General features: G+C 48.8%; 1 protein-coding gene and 1 long non-coding RNA gene across 3 annotated transcripts; one reads left to right on the forward strand and one right to left on the reverse strand.

Moving 5' to 3' along the window:
* Positions 1 to 916: 916 nt before the first annotated feature.
* On the forward strand, positions 917 to 21,552 carry SEC14L2 (SEC14 like lipid binding 2). 2 transcript variants are annotated; one of them, XM_063085771.1, is made up of 12 exons: positions 917 to 970; positions 3,094 to 3,169; positions 7,636 to 7,679; positions 8,103 to 8,162; positions 8,418 to 8,606; positions 10,681 to 10,776; positions 10,948 to 11,008; positions 11,432 to 11,515; positions 14,785 to 14,891; positions 14,974 to 15,113; positions 15,258 to 15,427; positions 21,422 to 21,552. In XM_063085771.1, the coding sequence occupies exons 1-12, from the start codon at positions 917 to 919 to the stop codon at positions 21,550 to 21,552; spliced, it is 1,212 nt and encodes a 403-aa protein (XP_062941841.1). The 2 variants fall into 2 exon arrangements, with proteins under 2 accessions (XP_062941841.1, XP_062941842.1); XM_063085772.1 differs by lacking the exons at positions 8,103 to 8,162; positions 8,418 to 8,606.
* Positions 18,237 to 23,077, reverse strand: LOC134369360 (uncharacterized). Its single transcript, XR_010022608.1, has 4 exons — positions 22,536 to 23,077; positions 20,689 to 20,792; positions 19,149 to 19,561; positions 18,237 to 18,358 (listed from the first exon to the last, which is right to left on the reverse strand). It is a non-coding gene; the product is annotated as an uncharacterized LOC134369360 (long non-coding RNA).
* Positions 23,078 to 23,402: the final 325 nt, after the last annotated feature.

Genomic DNA, 23,402 nt, shown 5'->3' on the forward strand with positions numbered 1-23,402 from the left:
TGAATGAAGAAGCTGGGATTCAGGGAGGGGAAGTGGTTTGCTGAAGTCTCATAGAAAGAAGTGGAGGATGTGGGATTCAAACCTAAGTCTTCTGATTTCCAGAGAGGAAGCACTCCTCCACGCAGCGAGGTGTAAGCACGTAGGCGTAGCTCTTGGAGAGCAGGGAAGGTGAGAGGCACAGGACAGGCCCTGGGTGGAGAGAGAGGGGTCTGTGTTTCCTTGCCCCTCAGCCTGGAGCCCTGTCCTTCACCCTGCCTTCTCCCCAGGTGGAGGGGAAAGGCTGTCAACACTGAAAGGTCCGGAGCTGGGGCTAGCAGCAGTCATCATAAACGGATGGCAGGACAAGAAAGAGGAAAGCAGGGCTCCGTAGAGGAATGGTCAATACCACAGTTCCCAGGGACAGTGTGATGGCTAGGTTAAGGGACATCACAACACACAGCGGCACCAGGCAAGCTCTCTACCGTCTTTGGAGGAGGGGAGAGGTCCTGCACTATGGGGTCCTGATCTTAGAAGAGCTCTTTAGATAGCACCTTTCAATATCCTCGGTGTTCAGATGGGAAACAGGTCCAGAGAGCTCAGGTGTCTCGCCCAAGGTCACACTGTGAACTAAAGGTAAATATGGGACCCAAACTCAGTCTTTCTGCTCTTCTGATGACCACCCCGCCTCAGTCCCGGTGGCCACTCCTGCTCGCCTCGTGCCTAGGCCCCCGACTTCAGGAGGGCGGAGGGGGTGCGCGTCAGAGCCTTCGGCGACTCAGCGCATCTCTCGCTACCCCGCCCCTCGGGTCCTTTAAGAGGCGGGGCTTGGCCGCCAGCCCCGTGGCCCGGGCTAAAGGCTGGGACTTTACTCCCGCGCGGGCGAAGGAGTCCGTGCTCCATCGGCTGCCGCAACCGCCGCGCCCGAGCCTGAGCCACGATGAGCGGCAGAGTCGGAGATCTGAGCCCCAAACAGAAGGAGGCACTGGCCCAGGTGAGTCCTCACCCCGCCCGGAGCTGTGGCCATCGCTCTCCAGAGAGCGAGACGCGGAGGGGCTGGGTGGGGGCGAGGGACTGTCTGCGGGGGGCGGGGGGCGGAGGGACAGCCGCGGGTCACCCCTGCCTGGGCCGCACCCCGCGGACGGCTGCTGCCTGCCCCCGCCCGCCTAGGGGTCCCCGGGAAGTTTGGCCACCCGCGCCCCAGCCCCGAGCAGCCCTGGCGATGCCACCTGGGAAGAAGTGGTTGCTTGGAAGCTCTCGGAGGCCGCTGAGGGCACAAAGGCAACATTCATCCTCAGGCCTGGCAGCTGTGCCCTGGGGCAGGGGCAAAGCCCCAAGTTTCCTCCCATTTCCGGGAAGTTTTCCTCTTGCTGGAGCAGTGGCACGATGGACAAGGCCCTGGACAGCTCCTTAGGATACTTGGATAGCCCCTGACCCGGCACCAAGTCGCTGTACGACCTTGGGCAAAACCCTGTCCTTCTCTGTTTGCTCCTTGATGAAATGAAATGAGGAGGTTGGACCAGATGATGCTGAAGGGAGAGCCAGCGTGTGCGAATTCCAACCCCCACCCCCACCACCCCTTTGACTCACTGGATTGGGGTTAGTTTGAGCTGAGACCAGTCCTCCCTTGTCTTGCAATCCAGACCCCTGCCTGGCTCGGAATTTAGGCTGATGCTCCTCAGAAGGCAGAGATAAGCCTGGCTTTGCCTTGGCACCTGGGCAGAGGAGGCAGGAGCAGTAGTTTGAGGGCTGGTTTGAGTAGTTTCAAATGCCCTCCCCAGCATCTGAATCTCCTCTTCTCCCCTGCCTTTGGGGACAGGGGAGGTCGGCTGTTCTCCCTTCCAAAGCCAGTTTGGTCCAGCCCCACGGTTTGGACGCTCCACAGCTGGGCAGTTTTCCATTGCTGGAGGGGGTTGGGGCAGGGATGCAGATGTCTCCTGCCATGGCAGCAGTGGGGAGGCACTGGCCTCATGTAGGCTTTGTCCCAGGCTGGGCCTCCCTCATTGCGGGAAGGCTAGATAGGGAGGCTTCAGATTTTACTCCTGACCTGCAGAGCAAGTCAGGCAGAGAAGGGATTAGGTGGTATTAAGCTGGAGACCAGGGGATGGGTAGGGTCTTTGGTGAGGGGTGGCTTCATGTCTGCAGTGAGGAGGAGCAGTTTCCCTGGAGCACTGGGAGCTGCTTTGGGGGTGGGATGGTCTGAGTCCTTGGCTGACCTAGGCAAGGGGCAGAGGTGGCTGGTCCCCATTGGCCCGCTCTGGGGCTGTCCTGTAGGTCAGCGACCAGGGAAAGGTGAGTGGCTGGGAACAGGAGACTCCGAGAGGGCACATGGGGGCCTGCTTTCCTACAGGGTAGTCAGAGATTGGAGGTGGGTGTGGCTGTCCCTTGGAGTCACTGTCCCCTTCCCTTGTTTGGCACTACCTGCACTTTCCCCTTTCATGGCTTCCTGATGGAACTGTTCCCTCGACCTGGATTGTCCACTTCCCTCTCCCTTTGAAGTCCTTCAAGCCCAGTTCAAATGCCATTTTGTATATGTAGCCATATGAGACCACTCTCTTCCTTCCCTCTGCTCCCCCAGCACCACAGTGGAAAGAGAGTGTGCTCTGGACTCAGACAGAACTGGCTTTGCATCCAAGCTCTGCTAATTACCAGCAATGTGACCTTGGACATGTTACTTAGCCTCTGTGAGCTTTAATTCCTTCATCTATAAAATGGGGACAGTAATATCTCTAGAGACTTTGAGTAAGGAATGAATAGGATACAGTGCCAAGATCAATGCTGGGCACATGGGGCATGTAAACTGACAACTTTTACTGTGGTACGTGCCAAAGTGCCTACTCTCACAGTTAGCTGGGAACACATCTGCTTGCTCGCCAGACTGGTGTGTAGAAGCGCTTGCAGAGAGGCAGGGGCAGGGGGCTTACTCCCTTCTCTCTCATCCCCTGCTACCTGGCACCCCCTGGCAGGACAGAGTGCCCCATGCAGTCCAAGTGCTCGGCCAGTGGCTGCAGAGTTGAGCCGTCTTAAAGAGAGATCCAGCAAAGGCCCCTATGGAAAGTCCTGGGCAGAGGGCAGTCAGGTGGGACCATCCACTCACCCAGCTGCCTCTCCCTACAGTTTCGGGAGAATGTCCAGGATGTGCTGCCCACCCTGCCGAATCCAGATGACTATTTTCTCCTGCGCTGGCTCCGAGGTGAGGGAAGAGGGGCTGCGGGAGTCTGGGGCAGGGGATCAGTCTGGGTAACAGAATGGCATCCTCTGGAAACCCTGCCCCTGGCAATTTGAGAATCTAGAGTGTTCAACGTTTAGAGCCCAAAGGGCTCTTGGTGATTACATAACCTCACCCATTCTATTGGATAGCTAGACACTCAGAGAGGTGAAATGACTTGTCCCAGATCATACTGTGAGCAAGCCGCAGGCAGAGAGAAGACCAGAGTGCAGGTCTGCTGACTCTCAGCCCTGCGCCCTTTAAGTCCCCTCGATAAATCTTTGCTGATGGACGTGGGGAAATGGGCTGAGGAAAAGACAAGCCCAGAAAGGCCCTACCACGTGGGAAGGTGAAGGCAGAGCTGAGTTTAAAACCAGAGCCCTAGCCCCTGGGAGAGGCTGGCCCTCTCTGTGTCCTGTTGGGATGGCAGGCCACCTGCTGCCAGCAATTTAGGCAGCTTAAAGGAGGGGGTAATGTGCATGGGGAATGGAATATGGGGAGCTCAGCCCGACCCACTTTGATAAAACTCTCCTCAAACCACCGCCAGGCTCCAGAGCCCCAAGTTCTGCCCTGGCGTGGCTGTGGTGCCTAGGCCAGGGACAGAAACTTCCCCTAGGCTCCTCCTCTGGGAGAGCAGATGAGACAGGATGCCCTGCCTGTTACAAGACATGACATAACAGAGCTCTGTGTGGCAATGACATGCACACGTTTCTACTAGCATCATGGCCAAACTCAGCCCCATCCGCCAACTCCTGAAATCTTTCCTTTTTTTCCCTCCTCTCCTCTCTTGTGATTCGAATCATGTGCCACCCTCCCTAGTTCTTCTGACACACACTTTTTTGTTTCTGTATAGAAACTTTATTACCAGACATAGAAATAATAAAGAAAATTCCATTGAGTTAGATTATAGAGCTTAAATTGTGGTGTAGCATCATATCCCCATATACTAAAAATCATGCCCTGTTACTTACTTATGGACACATACACACACATGCGTGCCTTAGGAGTCTTGGGACGACCGAAGAGATATATTTTCTTTTTCTTTCCAGAAATCTAATAGAGCTGGCATGCTCTTGAGGGACTGCTAGCAAACACCTGGGGCAGGTGCATCCAGGAGAGCCACGTGGGGTCTCATGTGCCTCTGAAAGTGTCATTTGCCCTTTTTCCCAAAAAGGCTTCTATTCTCCGGCCCCCCCCCCGACCAAGCCTGCCCAAAGAGGGTGGAGGGGAAGCATGGAGGTGGCAGTGGAGTCAGTCCAGGCTGGAGGAAATTTTGGCCCAGCATTTGCTGAAAGGCTGTAGCTAGAAGTGGGTGGGTGGAGAGAGTGGGAGGACACTAGCCTCCTTAAAGGACCAGCTGCAAGATGATCAAACTATAGAGCTGCTGTTAGGTGAAGAGTGGTTTCAGGGAGCCGTTGAACAGCAACGCAGCTCTCTTTTATCTAGGAAGAGGCTGGCCTGGGGTCCTGGCAGCTTGTCTCCCAGGCCCTCCCTATTCCTGACTTCTGGGGTAACCTCCTCTCTGCATGAGGCTTGAGAGCTCGCCATTACACTTATCAGGCACATCCTATCCCCTCCCAGGAATACAAAGTGTGAGCATGTCATTTGCCAGATGAGAAGTGAGGCTCAGAGAGGGGAGGGGACTTACCTGAGGTGCACAGGTAATGTGAGGCAGAATCAGGGCAGAACCTAGGGCTCCAGCACCCTTTCCAGGAAGATACAGATGCCCCTGAAGCCAAGCACAGCCTCTTAAAACAGAGAAAGTTTCATTTGTTCCTCACATTTCCTGGGCAGGAGCTTAGGCCTGGTCAGACCCTATTATGAATTTCAATTAGGGTTTTGTTGCCTTTTTTTTTTTTTAAAAAAAAAGATGACCGGTAAGGGGATCTTAACCCTTGACTTGGTGTTGTCAGCACCACGCTCTCCCAAGTGAGCTAACCGGCCATCCCTATATAGGGATCCAAACCTGTGGCCTTGATATTATCAGCACCACACTCTCCCAAGTGAGCCATGGGCTGGCTCCATGTTGCCTTTTTAAAAAAAAAAAAATTTCTCTCTTTTTTATGGTGGCTGGCTGATACTGGGAACCAAACCCTTGACGTTACAAGGCCATGCTCTAACCAACCGAGCTAACCAGCCAGCCCTCTCTTTGATTCTAAAGGAGACATTTGCAAGCCATGCACCAACAGAATGTCTTTCTCTAACCCAGGTGTGAGCTCCAGGTTCCTCTCCTTCTCTCTTTCCCCCATGTGGGGTTCAGTTTTCTGCCAGCCCCCAGGACTGAGAGCAGGTATACAAGACCCCACAAACTCCCCCTGACTGGGGCTGAGCTTTTGGCACCCCAGCAAAGAGGGTCAGATGGCAAGATAAAATAAGGAGGTGGTGGAAACCCTGTGAGGGAGGCAGAGCAGGTCTGTCTATGCATTTTATAGGACTAGGGAGCGGGCAAACAAGAACCCAGGACATCTGCTCCTAGGCCAGGTTCTCTCACAGTGGCCCAAGCCATGCTTTGAGCTGCCCCTGACCATGGCAGCAGGAGCCCTGGAGAGGCCTCACTCAGCAGGTGTGGGGAGCACGAGGTGGGGGACTGCCAGGACCAAGTGGCAACTCGGGGAGAACCCTTGCAGAAGACCCTCGATGTTGGATCCTGGAAGATAAGGGTTAACTGGAGAGCCTCCCCCTGAGGTAAGGGGGCTCACAGTTAACCACCACTCCTGTTTCCTGGAAGATCAGGGCTTTCCTCACAGGAGGGGTGTCCTTCCTATGGAAGACTCCCATTTTCATGGTCTAACTCCCCCATCATGGCAGGATGTCGCCTTGCATCTTCCAAGTGTTTCTAGCTTATTAGATGATTCAGAGATGTGCAGTGTCTTGTCCAAGGTCAAAAAGAGAAGGTAGAAGAGCTGGAATGCAAACCCAGGTTATATTCCTCTAAAAGCTTCCCCATGCTGCCATGAATGCTTGAGAAGGGCGGTAGTTGAAAGGAACTTCCCAAGAGTGATGGCTGCTCAGCTTTGCCAGTGTCCAGCACCAATGATGGACACAGCATTGGCCAAATCTCTTGAAGCACCTGCTGGGCCCAGGAGAGAGAACTGGATTTCATGACAGCAGAGTCAGGGAATATTCTCGGCTACTCCCAGAGATCAACTAAGGGACCGGTGACAGTCCAGAGGGCAGCCTGCCTGGCCCAGGTTCCAGGGCTGTCAGCAGATCCATATGCCAATCACATTCACAGAGAACAAGCAGCTGGGAGGGACAGTTCATAGGTCAGATGGCAAAATTGGTTCGAATCTGGACCTCAAAAACTTTTTAAAGGATGAAATGAAGCTGATGTAACGAGATGAAATTTGATAGGGAAGGATCTAAAGTTCCACCTCTCCACATATGGAATGGAGGCTTAGTAGAAGCAGAGGTGAAAAGGATTTGGGTGGTGGGGGGGGGCGGCGTTTAAGTTGATTATAAGCTTCACCTGAGTTAAGGGTGTGACTGTTGCCAAAAAGTTCTCAGACAACACTGGTGCCTTGCTGGGCTCCAGACAGCACACTCTAAGAGGGGCACTGGCAAACTGGAAAATATTCAAAGGGGAGTTATTTGGATGGACTTGAAACCACGCTGTGAGGAATTGTTAAAGGTTCCAAGGATGGGCAACATGATAGTAGAGCAGACTCAGGTGACAACATAGAATTTGCCAGTATCGGAAGGGTTCTCATGTGGTTGACGAAGCAACCCTACTCCCTGATAGTCTCTGGAGTGGTTCTGAGCTCAATATAACAGTGAGAAGTGAGTGTAAATGGCAGCGGTGATTACCTGGGAGCAGGTGAGCAGGACAACTTGTTGGGTGAGGTTCATGGATAAAATAGAGTTGGCCCACATGAATCTGAATTCTGAAACTTTTCAGGAACCCTAGTAGGAGGGCCCTTTGTGTTCCTTTAGGGTATGCGTGGATCCCTTGAGGACATAAGGTTAACTGGAGTCTTGTCAACCCCTCTATCCCTCTGGGATGTTCTGCTGGCTCCGGATTACAGGGAAGCTATGTTCATCTTTCAACTGTGGATCAAGTTCTCAGGACTGGATGTTAGACTGTGGAGGAAATAAACTTTGTGTAAAGGGGAATGCCAAATGATAGAGGATATCCAGGGTTCACTTTCCCTGAGAGGAGATATGACCGTTCATCTGGTCGCATTCTGTAGATTAAAACTTTTGACCCTGAAGTTGCATTGCTGCCCCTAACTGCCCTGAACCTTGACCTGCTCTCCCCACAAACTTGGGGCTATGGTGTTATAGAAGCCCTCAGTGAAGGTCCTCATATTCTCTTCTGCATGTGGGATGATCTGAGAGTCAGCTGGGGAGACGACTAAGAGGAACTGGCCCCACCATGGGAATGGGGAAAGCTCCCCATCCTTGGACACCCAGTCTGCTGGCCTAACCCTGAACGCGTTTCCCTGTTACAGCAAGAAGCTTTGACCTGCAGAAGTCAGAGGCCATGCTCCGGAAGGTGAGATCCATTTGGCTCCAAATCCCGCTGTTGCGCTGTTGCCTTAGTTCCTCCCCATCAGAATCACACCTTGCTTGGACTTCTTTTGCCCACCTCTACCCACCCCGATCATAGCTTTTGACTTGTGTGGCCTATCTGAGTAGTAGTTGACCACTATTGCCTTATTCATCTGGGACAAAGTGCAATCTCTTCCCTGGAAACACAGAGCTTTCATAGTTCTGGGCCACTCAGAAGTGATAATCTGTTCTGCTGATACCTCTAAAACAGGCAGGGCCTTCTTTTCCGTTCCTGCCTATTGCCTTCTAGCAACTATTAGATTATTGACTTCTAGTCTGATGGTCTGTTCATGTTGTCACTTATTGCTAGATGCCTATTAAGCCACTCCACTCCTGCTTTTTAAAATTCCTGATTATATATTTGCAGCATGTGGAGTTCCGAAAGCAAAAGGACATTGACAACATCATTAGCTGGCAGCCTCCAGAGGTGAGGACAAATTATCTTGCCCCCTCCCTATGCTAGTCCTGTTAGACCCATGGCCTGCGTCCTGAGTCTGTTGGACTGTGACTCTCAGAGAAGGGTTCAAGGCCAGTGAGCCTTGATGGTTCCCAAAATGGCTATCCATTGGCACCCAGGGGAGGGATGTGGAAGGAGATGTTGGGGAACCTGTAGTAAGTGACCCAGGAATGTGTGGATGCCATGGGCCTGTTGACTAGGTGTCTCCTCTATGTCTTTGCTCAGGTGGTTCAACAGTATCTGTCAGGGGGCATGTGTGGCTATGACTTGGATGGCTGCCCAGTCTGGTACGATATCATTGGACCTCTGGATGCCAAGGGTCTGCTGTTCTCAGCCACCAAACAGGACCTGCTCAAGACCAAGATGCGGGACTGTGAGCTGCTTCTGCAGGAGTGTGCTTGCCAGACCACAAAGGTGAGTGGACTACTGTGGTTGAAAATAAGTTGACCATGGTGAAGGCATTGAAGCAGAAGTAGGGATGTCACATAGGGATTTAAGCACAGCTTCAGGGCGAGGCCCACACTTTTGGATTTCCTAGACTAGTGAAGTTTCAAAGTTTTAGAGGCTGACATAATGTTGCCAAATTTTTATTTTGCCAAGTAAGGACGTATAAAAAAAAAAGATCATCCATTATTGCCATAATTAACACCAAAATCTATACGAATGGCATAATCTAGGGATAAAAGGCAGTCTTTTTTTTAAAATTTAATTTAATTTTGTCAATATACAATGTGGTTGATTATTGTGGCCCATTACTGAAACCTCCCTCCTCCCTCTCCCCCCTCCCTCCCAACAACCTCACATCTGTTCGCTTGTCGGATCAACTTCAAGGAATTGTAATTTACTTGTGTATTTATTTATTTATTTTTAGCTCTCACAAATAAGTGAGAACATGTGATATTTCTCTTTCTGTGCCTGACTCGTTTCACTTAATATAATTCTCTCTAGGTCCATCCATGTTGTTGCAAATGGCAGTATTTCATGGTTTTTTTATAGCAGAGTAGTATTCCATTGTGTAGATATACCACGTTTTCCGTATCCACTCATCTGATGATGGACATTTGGGCTGGTTCCAACTCTTAGCAGTGGGATAGCTGGGTCATATGGTAGATCTATCTGCAATTGTTTGAGGAACCTCCATACCATTTTCCATAGAGGCTGCACCATTTTGCAGTCCCACCAACAATGTATGAGAGTTCCTTTTTCTCCACAACCTCTCCAGCACTTATCATTCACAGTCTTTTGGATATTAGCCATCCTAACTGGGGTGAGATGGTATCTCAGTGTGGTTTTGATTTGCATTTCCCAAATGCTGAGTGATGTTGAGCATTTTTTCATGTGTCTGATGGCTATTCGTATATCTTCCTTTGAGAAATGCCTATTTAGCTCTTTTGCCCATTTTTTAAATGGGTTATTTGCTTTTTTGTTGTAAAGTTGTTTGAGATCCTTGTATGTTCTGGATATTAACCTTGTATGTTTGTCAGATGTATATTTTGCAAATATTTTCTCCCACTCTGTTGGTTGTCTTTTAAGTCTGTTAATTGTTTCTTTTGCTGTGCAGAAGCTTTTTAGTTTGATATAATCCCATTTATTTATTTTTCCTTTGGTTGCCCATGCTTTTGGGGTCGTGTTCATGAAATCTGTGCCCAGTCCTACTTCCTAAAGTGTTTCTCCTATGTTTCCTTTAAGAATTTTTATTGTTTCAGGGTGAAAAAGGCAGTCTTTTAAATTGAATACTTCTAGCTTCATAAAAAACTCACTACATTATTGTTATTTTTCTCATTTATCTGGGAGCCAGTGAAATCTTTGTCATGGACCAATCCATCCTTGCGCAAATATTTGGGTCCTGCTCGTGTAGATGATCTCAGATTCTGTGATTCTCTAACTCTGTACTAAAAAAAGATAGATAGCTGATTCCTTTACTGACAAAAAAGACTGAAGAACAAGCTAGAGCCACCACTGTGGTCTTCTCTTTCCTTCCTCTCAGCAGTTGTAAAGATCCAGTGAAATGATGTGATAAAGCTTGGTAATGTTTCAACACTCATCCACAAATGTTCACTGAGAGCCTACTGTGTGCACAAACCCTGGGGGGCTGGCTGCAGGGAGCATTAGATGTAGATGCACCTGGAAGGGCTTAGTTTGGATAGAGAGAGAAGTGGCCACACAGGAGCTACATGGGTGCTGCCTACAGTGATTCAGAGAAAAGGGAAGCTGCCAGGCCAAACTGCAGAGCAGAGGGACCTCAGATGTAATCCAGATCCACACAGTTGTCTCCTGGATGAGAACATGGGGACCTAGGCAGGAAGAGTGACATGCCAAGGCTACAAGTCAAGCCTGGGCTGATTATCTTGATCTGGAAAACCTAGGTCCAGCCCTGACCTGACCTGCTTGCTCCAGGTGCATGGTGCAATCAGCCTTTGTCCTGAGCCTGGGTGGGCTTCTGTAGTGGGCCAGCTTCATATGGCTTCCTGCTCTCTGTTCCCTGCAGCTGGGGAAGAAGGTGGAGACCATCACCATGATTTATGACTGTGAGGGGCTTGGCCTCAAGCATCTCTGGAAGCCTGCTGTGGAAGCCTATGGAGAGGTGAGGGGCAGGGGTAAGGAGGAGGAGCGGGGGGTAGTGGGCCCCTCTGCCAGGCTGCCCTGTGGGATGGGTGAGGCAACGGAGGCAGAGTCTGGTCTGGAGGAAGCAGGGCCTCTCTCCCTGACACAGAGGTCTGAGCCTGCTGGCATCAGAGTGATTTTGTTTCCACAGTTTCTCTGCATGTTTGAGGAAAATTATCCTGAAACACTGAAGCGTCTTTTTGTTGTTAAAGGTAAGTTGGGAATTTCCTGTGATGAAGCCAAATGGGAAAGAGGGGCTAAAAATATTACTGGAGCAGATTGAGGAGAGTCAAACAGAGTGAGCCAAAGGAGGAGTCTAAGGACATATTCGGAAGACTGACCCTTGACATATGCAGACCACTTTACAATTGACAGAGCTTTTAGTATCTGTTATCCCCTTTGAGCCACCCAGCCCAATGAGACCAGAAGAGATATTTGACTATACCCACTGTACAGATGAGGAAGCCAGACCTTAACGAGATGCCCATGCTGAGCCTCGCACCCTGAGCTGCCCGTGTGGGTTCCATAGCACTAGGGAATATGTGGCCTGACATTAGGTGGGGGGCTACAGAGGACATCATTAGAGACAGACTGGACACTGCTCTGAGCCTCACATGGCCTGGTCTCTGTTCCAGCCCCCAAGCTGTTTCCTGTGGCCTATAACCTCATTAAACCCTTCCTGAGTGAGGACACTCGTAAGAAGATCATGGTCCTGGGAGGTGAGTGGCTCAGACTCTTCTCAACTCCACAGGATGGTCTGTGACCCAAACTGGGTTGTGCTTTAGAAGTATGACCAGAGCCACCAGGGTGAAGGCTCCCTCTTCTGGTTTGGTAGCAGTGGGACCCAGGACCAAGCTGGGGCAGAGCTAGGGCCTTCCTGTCTGTTTTCATAAGAACTCTTTTTCTCATACACTGTAAAAGCAAGCACTGGACTCATCAATGTAGATTCAAAGATGAATGAAACCCCAGTCCTTGCCCTCAAGGAGCTTATAATATAACAGAAGAGAGAACCTATATAGAGAAAGCTATAATACACACAAGAAAAGACACTAGAAAAGGCATAGAGAGGGTGCCATGTAGGTCATAGGAGCAAGGTTGCTTTCAGTTGGGGACAACTAGGAGCAGCTTCATTTGACAAGCACCTATGTGCCAGGTCCTGCACTAGGTGCCAAATCTACAAAGATGAATAAGACAGAGGCTCTTGAAGAGCTCGCAGCCTCTCAGGGAAGGGAGACACAAACAGATATCTATCATGATATAATAGATGTAAGAAAGGGGAAACCACAAAGGGTGTGGGAGCACTGAGCAGGGGCACTCACCTCACCTGAGCTACAGAGGAGGTGAGGCCTAAGCTGCATGCTGCGGAATGAGTAAGAGTCAGCCAGATGGGGTAAGGCAGGAAGCTGCTGGGCAGAAAGAACAGCATTGAAGAAGTACCTTACACAGCAAGGCACAGGCAGTTGTTATGGAATGAGAGGCAGGTTGTGGCAAGAGATGAGGCTGGAGGACAAGGAGAATCCAGGAGACCATGTTGAAATGCTGGGTCATGACTCTGCAGGCTACTGGGAACCAGAGTTCTTGTCATGGGAGTACTACAATCAGATTTTCATACTGAGACATTGTACTGGCAAGATTGTGAAGGACAGATACCTGTTTGCCCACTGTTGTCCATGCAAGAAGTGTTGCAACCCTGAACCGGGGCAGTGGCAGTATAGGGATAGAGAAGAGAGGATGGATTTAAGATTAATTTAGGAAGAAAAACTGCAGAACTCAAAGGACTAGATGTAGGAATTAAGGGAGAAAGAGAAATCTAGAATGACTCCCTACTGTCTGGCATGAATGACTGAGTAGATGATGATTAGTTCAACTGGGGAAAACAACTAGAATAAGCTTGAACAAGCTTGAAGTTGAATTTGAGAAAGAATCTGTGAGATGTACAGATGTTGGGAATACTTGGGGCTGAAGCTAAGGAGAGAACTTCAGTCTGGAGATTTGGGAGTTATCATATAAAGGCAGCAGCTAAAACCTTGAGAGTAGATAAAACAGCCCATGGAAGAACAGAGGCTGAACCCTAGGGAATATCCAAGCTGAAGAGCAGGTGGAGAAACAGGAGCCCACTAGGGAGACTGAGAAAAAGTGATTAATGAGGTTGGCAGAGAAGCAGGTCAACAGGGATTGGATATGCAGGGAAGCAGGGAGAACATCAGGGCGCATGGGAAAGTGTGACCCAAAACCCAGCAAGGAGGATGCACAGCAATCAAGCCAGCCAGGGGCAGGCAGGAGTTCAGTTTTGCTTGAAGTGGAGTGGTGGGAGAAAAGGCTAGAAGGGTAGATTGGGATAGGCTCCTGGAAGCCTTGATGCAACCTATGGAGTTGAACTTGGGAGTAGGTAGTAGGGATTCTGAAAGTTTCTGAATGTTTACCTTTAGGGACACATTAAAAGTGGAGATTTTTTGAGCTGGCTGGTTAGCTCAGTTGGTTAGAGCACAGTGTTATAGCACCAAGGTCAAGGGTTCAGATCCCTGTATTGGCGAGCCCCATCCCCTCCCCCCCCAAAATGGAGATTTTCCAAATGTGCGCTAGTGAGATTTGGGGGTTGGAGTGAGGACTTCTGGGTTCTAGTCCTAGCTCTGGCAGCAACAAATTCTGCTTCTGGTTGCCTCAGTTACTCTCTCTGTAAGATGGGAAGAATCCTCCTGGCCTTATCCCAACTCTCCAGCTGAACTGGGGGAAGAAATATAAAATTTGAGCAAAAGGCTTTTATGACTTTTGGTTTTTCTGCTGCTGCCACCCACCATGTGCAAGAGGCGCTTTGGTTCCCTGGCAGCAGAGCTGTGTAGGAGGCTCAGTCTGTTCCCTCACCCACACCTAAACTCTTTCAACCAAACCTGCCTCTGGCTGGGAGGGTACAGAGTCTTCAACAGAGGGAAGAAATTCACTCCAGGCTGGTCACTGGAGCTTAGCAGTACAGATTAAATCAAGACCAAGTCACAGACACTGTGTTCCCAAGAGTCACGTGGTCTCCAGTCCCTAAACTCTGAGGGCTGGCAAAACCCTAAATGGTCTCTGTGGGTTTCCAGCCAGCACAGCACAGAAGACACTGGGTTGTACCCTATGGCTTGGAGCTGCTGCCTTCATATGGTCTACATGGTCAGCATGGAAAGGTTTCCAGTATCAAAATATTGTACTTGGCTGATATTTGTTTACAAATTTGGGTCGGTGGAGAAGTGGTTCTCTGCACTGGCTGCACTAGAGTCAAACTCCTAGACAGGAAAGGGCTTGGTTATTTTAAAAAATGAGCCAAAATCTGGCAGCTAAACAGCCGAAAACAGCAGAGCAGAAGTGAAACTGTGACTGGGTTATAGCCAAAGGAACCCATTTAAGGAGTCACTCCAAAGGGATACATTCATTCATTAAGTTACCATTGAAGATGATTAGGTGTAGGAGAAAGTGGGGAAGAAGACAAACACAGAGTTCAGCCTGACCAGGTCAGGTCATGTGGATTCAGGCCTTCCTGCTGGCCGCACATGCTGTTGTCTCTGCATGGAATGCCCTTCCCCGCTTTCATTTTCCCCTCCTGCTTGTACTGCAATGTTTGTATCACCTTCGATAATGTACTCTCATGCATGTAGGGCACTTTACAGTGTACAGAGCTCTCTCAGGTACTTAGTTCATTTCACTCCCACCATAACCTTGCAGGGCAGGAGGAACTAAGCTTAGAATGATGTGGGGTGCCTAAGGGCACTCAGCTGGTCAGATGCAGTGAGAATAGGAACCCAGGTCTCCTGATTCGTGGTCCATCCTCTGGATGATGGTTCTTCCTGATCCCTGCAGTACGATGCATACACCATCTGCTCCTGATGCTGGTGTTTGGTGAGGAGAGTGATGGGTGGGTTTTTTTCTGGCTCTTTGGTGTAGACCGCTAGGGCTATGGTGAAATCTTACCTCATGGTAACACGTCTTTTTCCTTCCTTCCCTCTCTTGCCAGCAAACTGGAAGGATGTTTTACTGAAACATATCAGCGCTGACCAGGTGCCTGTGGAATATGGGGGCACCATGACTGACCCTGACGGAAACCCCAAGTGCAAATCCAAGGTATGGGCCACCAGGGGCTGGAGGTGAACAGGGAAGCCTGGTTCAAGTGCATATTCCAGCTCACCCCATGCTCTACTTCTAGATCAACTATGGGGGTGACATCCCCAAGAAGTATTATGTGCGAGACCAGGTGAAACAGCAGTATGAACACAGCGTGCAAATTTCCCGTGGCTCCTCCCACCAAGTGGAGTATGAGATCCTCTTCCCCGGCTGTGTACTCAGGTAGGGTCCTGGGCCTTTCCAGGAGACCTGAGCCTTTTCTCCATAGGTACCAGTGGGTGGCCTGGGGTGGGAGAAGCCCTGGTGCCAGGACCCCAGAAAGGGCACACACAGAATTACATCCAAATGGGTGGATGTCCCCTGCAGGTGGCAGTTCATGTCGGATGGGGCGGACATTGGTTTTGGGATTTTCCTGAAGACCAAGATGGGGGAGCGGCAGAGGGCAGGGGAGATGACAGAGGTGCTGCCCAACCAGAGGTACAATTCCCACCTGGTCCCTGAGGATGGGACCCTCACCTGCAGCGATCCTGGCATCTGTAAGTATCTCTGTCTTGGCAATGCTTTGAAGCCCCTGCCCAGCTTTCTGCCTGTGAGGTGCCTCTTCCTCTGTGGATTTAGGCTCTCAGAGTGTTAGAACTAGAAGTGGAACTCCATTAGTTCAACACTCTGCTTGCATAGAGAGGAAAACTAGACTCGCTAAGGTGAAATTACTTGCTCAATGTGACCCAGCTTGTTTAGGTGAAATGACCTGCTCAGGGCGACCCAGATGGTTAACAGCAGTGTGGGACTCTGACCTGGGAGTCCCAGGTATAGGGGAGTCAGAGTTCTAGGTGATCACAGAGGTTCAGAATATCTGCTTTCTGGTCTGGGTCTAACTGGGTCTGTGACTATGGCCAGACATTTCTTGGGGATGCTCCTTCCCCAAAGGTCAGAGAGGCAGAACTGGCTGGGAGGGCACAGGATCACAGGGTTAGCAGAGCACTGAAAAGCCCAGCCATGAGCCCTCTGAGCTTCATTCATCTCCTGGCTGACCAAAAAATGGGCAAAGAATGTGAACAGGTAGTTTACACAAGAAGACTAAGAATGGCAAATAGACATTTGAAGAGATGTTTAACCTCACTAAACTTTGCAATGTTGGTTAAAATTCCCTTTCACTCAGCAATTCTACTTCTTGAAATTTATCCTATAGAAATATTTGCACAAATATACAAAGATATAGGTACAAGAATGTTCCTAGCAGCCTGGAAGACTGGCAAGAAACTAAATAACTATAATAAGGTCTTGTTAAATAAATTATAGTCTGTCCATACGATGGAATACCATATACCCATTCAAGAGAATAATTGACATGTAAGATGTCTGATACATGTTAGATAAAAAAGCATGAAACACAGCATGTATGGTATATACTCACTCTGATTTTAAAAAAAAGTGTGTACACAAAAAAGAATTCTAAGGAATCTATGCTAATTCTAACAGTGGTTATCTCTGGGGTGGCAGGATGCTTATAGAGGGCTTCTATTTTTTCCACTATTTCTGCAAATATAATACATTTTCCAATGACCGTGTACTATATTTATAAGCAGAAAAATCATACACACACACTCAAATCTCTAGTTTCCTTTCTATTAGAGCCAAGGGGCTGGGCATGGAAAACCATTGAGAGCAAGGCCTTTACCATCAGACCTGGGTTAGACTTGATTACTGATTAGGTGTATGGCTTTAGGCAAGTGACTTTAACCTCCCAGAGCTTCAGTTTCCTGATTGCTACAATGGGGGGATCTTACAGGGATCTTGATGATTAAATGTGATAAGGTCTGTGCAGCACTTAGCATAATGCCTGGCATACAGTAAACACTCAGTATACTGTAGCCACCATTACTGTCATTAGGGGAAGGCCTGGAGCAGAAAGGCCATCCTGGAGATAATGCTGGGAGATGGGAGAAGCCCTGTGCTCCATTTCTGTGGCAGGACCGCCAGGAGATCTGAACTGGCCGCACAGATGTCTTGGCCTCTGTGCTTGTCCACATCATCACCAAACTTAGATTCTGCCTCTTCCCTCATATTCCAGGCGACCTTCAGTCTCTGCCACCCCCTCTTCACAGATGCTCTATGGTACAATATAGCTCTCTGGGTGGGAGAGTATTCTTGTTAGTGAGCAGCCAGGTCCCAGGGGAGAAGGCGTATACTGTCTGCTTCAGCAAGAATAAGGCTTAGCACCAACCCAGACACTGTCACCCACAGAAGATAAAGCACTTCATACGTACAAGCTTGAATTTCTTTCTTTCTTTTTTTTTTTTTTAAAAGATGACCGGTAAGGGGATCTTAACCCTTGACTTGGTGTTGTGAGCACCACGCTCAGCCAGTGAGCGAACCGGCCATCCCTATATGGGATCCGAACCGGGGGCCTTGGTGTTATCAGCACCGCACTCTCCCGAGTGAGCCATGGGCCGGCCCTTGAATTTCTTTTTTTAATGGATGGGGAAGCTGAGGTATAGAGAAGGGATGTTATCTCTCCTAAAAAGTAGCTTGCATAGACACCAAAAGAAAGAAGACACCAGAGAATCCTAGAGTCCTGGTCCAGGATTTCCTGGCCATAGACTGTTGAAGAGATGATCAGAACATCTGTCCTTGATGTGTTAAAGAGAGTAGAGTCTCAGACCAGGGAAGTAATTTACCCATGGTCAAGGAGCCAGTAAGAGAGCCCCACCCATTTTCCAGCATTGCCCACTACCCCTTTATCTCCTCTTTATTATCTGAAGGACATAGCCTAAGAAGGGACCATGAGCTTTTTAACATAATCAGGCTTAGGTTTGCAAATTCCAAATTTATTTTAGCTCTTCTTGGATAAATTCCCCGCAGGGCCTTGACTGGAATCTGCTTGTTACCAGTTCCCAGGAGGAACAGAATCAGGCCACAGCATCCATTCCTCCTTCCCAAGTGTATAGACAATGAGGTGGGATCAGCTGTTGTCAGGTGCCATGGCTCAGGTTAGACATAAGCCCAGAGAGAACCCAGTGTTAGGTTATAAGATCACCTGTGGGAAGGCAATGCCCTTGGAGAATCAGGCAACCCCTGTAAAGTGGAACATAATCACCCACTAGAGAAATTAAAATTCTGTGCCAGCCTCCAATGGTGAGAACACATTTCCCCTCCCAGGCTTCTCTGGTCCTCATCCAAGTGTACTAAATTACTGAGGAGGAGGACCAAAGTTTGAATGTTTTTACTTTTTTTTTTTAGCTTCACAAAGGTTTACTTCTCCTTCACACAGAGTCTGATGTGGGTCCAGGTAACTCAGAAATCCAGGTGTCTTAGCTCAGGCCGCTGTAACAAATTACCACAGACTGAATGGCTTAACATTTATTTTTTATGGTTCTGGAGGCTGGGAAGTCTAAGATCAAGGCACCGGAAGATTCAGTTCTGTTGAGGGCCCATGTCCTGGTTTGCAGATGGCCATCTTCCTGTGTCTTCACATGCAGAGAAAGAGGAAGCAAGCACTTTCATGTCTCTTTTACAGGACACTAAACTCATTCATGAGGCCACAACCCTCATGACCTAATCACCTCCCAAAGGCCTCACCTCCTAATATCATCACATTGGGGGTTAGTATTTCAACATATGAATTTTGGGAGACACAAGAATGTTTTTACTTTTTTTTCTCTTGCCTAATATTTACTGAGGGCCTACTATGTATAGAATACCTGACTAGGAACAAAAAGTTCCAGAAAAAAGATCTGGACTTTGTCCACCAGGAGTGTGGAAGGTGGTCCAGAAGACCTTAAACAGTACAGAAAGGTTCAACAGCACTGCCAAGCCATACTAGGGTGAAAAAGAGTCCAGGCAGGCACCAGGAGGCCTGGCTTCTGAGTACAGCTTTGCTACCAACTCTCCCAGTGTTTTGAGCAAATGTCTCTAAATAATTAGATTTGGCTTTCTTTCTCCTTAAAACGAGGGGAATGTTTTAGAGTAGATCTCAATCTGCAGTCTGTGGACTTAGAGCAGTCATTCTAAATTCTAAAGACCAAACACTCCCCTTTTATAACAAATAGTGTCTAATGTCCCCTTACTATTGTAAAATGAAATTTATAGATGATATAACCCACTTACACACATAATTTAAAAACCAATATAATCTATCTGTAATATAAAGAAGAAATAAAGGAAGCTAATTTAGTATATATTTTCAATTCACAAACAAGAAGGCAAGATTACACCTACCTCCCACCCCTTTTCCCCCACCTCTCTTCAGAACAGTACCTTTCTCACTGGGAACTACTGCCCCAGAAGGGTTATGATGGGTTCCAGGGAGTCTGAAATTGTGTGCTTTCATCAGATTCTCAAGTGGGTCAGTTACCGAACAAAAGTTAAGGAGCCTTAGTCTGGAGAATCTCAGGGGGCTCTGTGAGTCCATGATTACTGTCAAAACCAAGGATTTGACTCTGGAGCTGCAGTGACTCCACTTCCGTCAGGCCTGTACCTCCGATCAATCCCTTCCTTGTTTCTGAGGGCAGAATATCTTGCTAGGCAGAGCATCTCATTCCAGATACTTGGTACAAGGCACTCAAAGGTCTCTACTCCAGCATGAATTACTGTGGTTGCTAAGGCTCTGTCATCCAAGGCAGAGAGGTGGCTTCACTTTTTCCAGAGTGACTGTTGGCCCTGAAAGATCTCTGGTACAGAGAGAAAATCGGTAATTAATACTTACTTCACACCATAAAGGAAGAGTGGGTGGTGTGTCTACCCTTGGTCTAAACTATGCATTTTATCCAGGGTCAGGACAGGGGAAAGTTTAAGTTTTATGATTAAATACACAGTTGTTTTTGTTTTTGTTTTTGCTGGGAAAAATGAGAGAAGACCAGGATAGGGAAGGGGCAGAGCTAGTGTTTTTGTTTTCATACTCAGTTCTCTTGAAGGGGTATTTGATTAAAATGGAACAACTTCTCAAAGAAACAGGGTTATAATAAAAGCAGTCTGTTCCTTTGCCAAGGCTTGGAAGCTTTCTCTGCCAACTTCATGCCCATTTTCTTTTTCCAGAGGAAACCACTCCTAACAGGTCTTGTCTATTATCCTACCAAATATTTCCATCCCTTTAGAAGCATTACATGTTTCCATAATAAACAGAGCATTTACACATACACCCGTACATTCACAGGAATTATGTCTATCATTCAGTGTATGTTTGAAGGTATTTTGAAATTGTAAAACTCATCACAATTTGAGAAAGCTTTCCCTTTAGGACAAGCACCTGAGTGGTATCAAAGAGAACCCGTGGGCTGACCAGTTAGCTCACTTGGTTAGAGTGTGGTGTTGATAACACCAAGGTCAAGGGTTTGGCCAGCCACCTGGGAGTGTAAGTAGACCAAGCAGTAAAGGCAAAACGTTTTTTAGACATATATTTTAACAAAAATGTTACAAACTATTTACTAACTGTTCTGCAACTTGCTTTTTTGGCCTCAGGATATACTGTGGACAGTTTTCCCAGTCATTTCTATGGTGCTAACCTCTTTATATTAGAATAGTATTCCATCATATGGATTACAATATAAATTGTTTAGCAGGGCCAGCCCGTGGCTCACTTGGGAGAGTGTGGTGCTGACAACACCAAGTCAAGGGTTAAGATCCCCTTACCGGTCATCTTTTAAAAAAATTAAAAAATAAAAATTGTTTTAGCAATTCTCTTGATAAACATTTGAGTTTCCCCAATCTTTTTTTATTACAAACAGGGATGCAGTGAGCATCCTTGGCCCTTATCTTCCTGAAGTGTAAATCCTTGGTTTAAAAAGTTTGCCCATTTTACCTTTTGTCAGAAACTGAACAAGAGCAGGTGACCAGTTAGCTTTCTTGGGAGAGTATGGTACTGATAACACCAAGGTCAAGGGTTCAGATCCTCTTACTGGCCAGCTGCCAAAAAAAAGGAAAGAAACTGAACAGGGCCAGGCATTCTACGGCCCAAGTCAGGCAAGACAAAGGCAGTAATGTGGACCAGGGAGAAATTCAAGCTCCATCATTTCTTCACTGTGTGACACAAGAGTCACACGACCTCCTTTTTATTGGATATAAAACAAGACTAATGCTGAACTCAGAGTTGTTGTGAGAAAGAGATAACATGCAGATTACAAACCCAGTGCTGCAATACATAAATAGCCACTATTACTATTATTATTACAAATACTATTGCCGATACTAATTCTACTTTCCCCTTTCAAATCCAAGTTCAAGCTCAAACTCCTCTAAAAAGACTTTCATATGGTTTTGGTCTACCAGTCCCTTTTCTTCCAAGCTGTTACAGACGTGATTGTCTCTGTCACTCATCTGGCACTTGGCATGTGCTGTCTCATTTTTTTTTCTTTCCGTGAACATCTTGTCAACCCAGCTAGACTATGTTTCAGATCAAAGACCATTGCTTATGCTACCTTCATCATCATTACCTACCACACTGCTTTGCTCATTAAATAAAAATCAACAAAAATCACTATTCCTAAGCCCTTTGTCAGAACTGCCTGAATGTCTGGTTTTCTGCCTCCCCTCAGATGTCCTGCGGTTTGACAACACCTACAGCTTCATTCATGCCAAGAAGGTCAGTTTTACTGTGGAGGTCTTGCTTCCAGACAAAGCTTCAGAAGAGAAGATGAAACAGCTGGGAGAAGCCACCCCAAAATAATGCCTCCTCCTACAGCAGGCCTGGCCCTCAGTGTCTCCTTGTCAGTTTCTACCCCTTGTAGCAGTCATTTTCCCACAACCCTGCAGCCCAAAGAAGCTGGGTTGGAGGAGAGACCTCAGGCTGGATCTGGGGAGCTTTCATTTCAGAATTAGGAGGAGGGAGAATGGCTGGAGTGGGTCTCCTCTCAAATAACTAAGGAGTCCCCAGGGAGCTGGCAACCATGATAGGATCTATCTGTCCTGTAAGCTGTGCCAACCTTACCTGTCCAGTGACACTTAATACAAGGAGCGAGGTACGAAGGATGACAGCAGGGAAGAAATTTTATAAAGGGTGGAGGTGGGGAAGGGGGAATTGAGACCTAACACTTCAGGGAAGCCAGCTGCAGGGGAGGAACTTGCTCCCAAATGAACATGCAAGTTTAGATCATAATGAGTAGTAGCAAGATAGCTGGTTGCTAGAGTTATGGTGGGGGTGAGAGGCTCTTCCAAACTTTTTATCACGAGGCTGGGGTATCTTTTGGCTTTTCCCAGGTCTCAGGAGGTGGCCTGCGTCAGCAACAGATCTTCCCACTCAAGGGTAGACAGGCAGGCCTCACCCTCACCTTGAGGATTTTAGCAGCTCCTGGGCCTTGCTGCCTCTTTAATTACTTATGATTGATTGTCAGTGACTTCCTGGGACTTTGGTAACCAGCCACTGTTTTCCAATGCAAAAAAAAAAAAAAAAAAAAAAAGCACAAGGGAAATTACCTCCAGGGATCAAAGCTCCTGGAAGGGGCAAGGATGCTGGGGTGGGAGTGGGTCCTAAAAGGTGGTGGTGGGGGGGATTCCAGTCCCCTTTTCAGTGCTACCAGCCTCTCACCAAGTAACCCTAAATTTGAGCACCCCAGACAAAAATGACAAGTGGGATCGAGCCAGTAGCACTCAGAGAGGGCATTTCCGTCTGAGTCTCCCGCTGTGCGCGCGCCCACCCGCCTCCAGGCTGACCTGAGCAATGCCTTGGCAGTCCCATCTCTGTGGGAGGCCAATAAGGGCTGGATTCCTCGTGTCTGTCGGCGGGCGGCGTAGCCAGGCCGGGAGGTTGCCTGGGCAGGAGGCCAAAGGCCGGGCCAGCATCTCTCAGAGCCAAGTGCTGCGGGGGACACAGGCAGCCTCGCAATCACGGCACTTAACGCGACCCCATCCAAGCGCCCTGTGAACGAACCCCAGATCCTGGACTGCACAGGGCAGGGGAAGGCGGCCCCCTTCCCTCGGAGCCCAGGCCCTGGCCCAGCCTGAGGAGTTCGCCTTGCGAAGCTGAGGGAGGCTAGGGCGGGGGCAGGGCTAGCGCCGACCAGAGGGGGTCGAGGCCGCACGGGCCCCAGCCAGACCACTCAGGGGGACACCCCGGCCTTGGTTTACAACGCTCTGTTAGGAAAATTAGCCAATAAAGCACTTGTCAGTGCGCAGGAAGTGGAATTTAATGCCCGCCGCCCTTCAGAAGCCCAAACTTGCGCGGTCTCAGGACCTCAGCAGCGGCTTCCCGCCCATTAGGGGGACGCATGCGCAGAAGCCGTCTACAACTCTCCTCTCGCGTGAGCATTCCCACGGGTCCTAACGGCCAGCTTGCCTCCTGATTGGTCCAGCCGGTGGGTTGTCTTCCGCCATTTTTGCTGACAACCTTTCCGGTGAGGGCGGAGGTCCGGCTCCACACGGCTTCCCAGTACGCGTCCGGTGGTTCGTGCGCGCTGACAAACTGCGCCTGAAGTGGGCCCAGAGTGGGAGGGAAGCGGAGGAGCGGCGATCACGTGGTGTTAGGGACCGTCTTCCAATTCCTCCCCAGCACTGCCGGTGTTTCTGGGGCTGGGGATCGCT

This window comes from Cynocephalus volans, chromosome 2, assembly GCF_027409185.1.
Source record: "Cynocephalus volans isolate mCynVol1 chromosome 2, mCynVol1.pri, whole genome shotgun sequence".
Taxonomy (NCBI): Eukaryota; Metazoa; Chordata; class Mammalia; order Dermoptera; family Cynocephalidae; genus Cynocephalus; species Cynocephalus volans.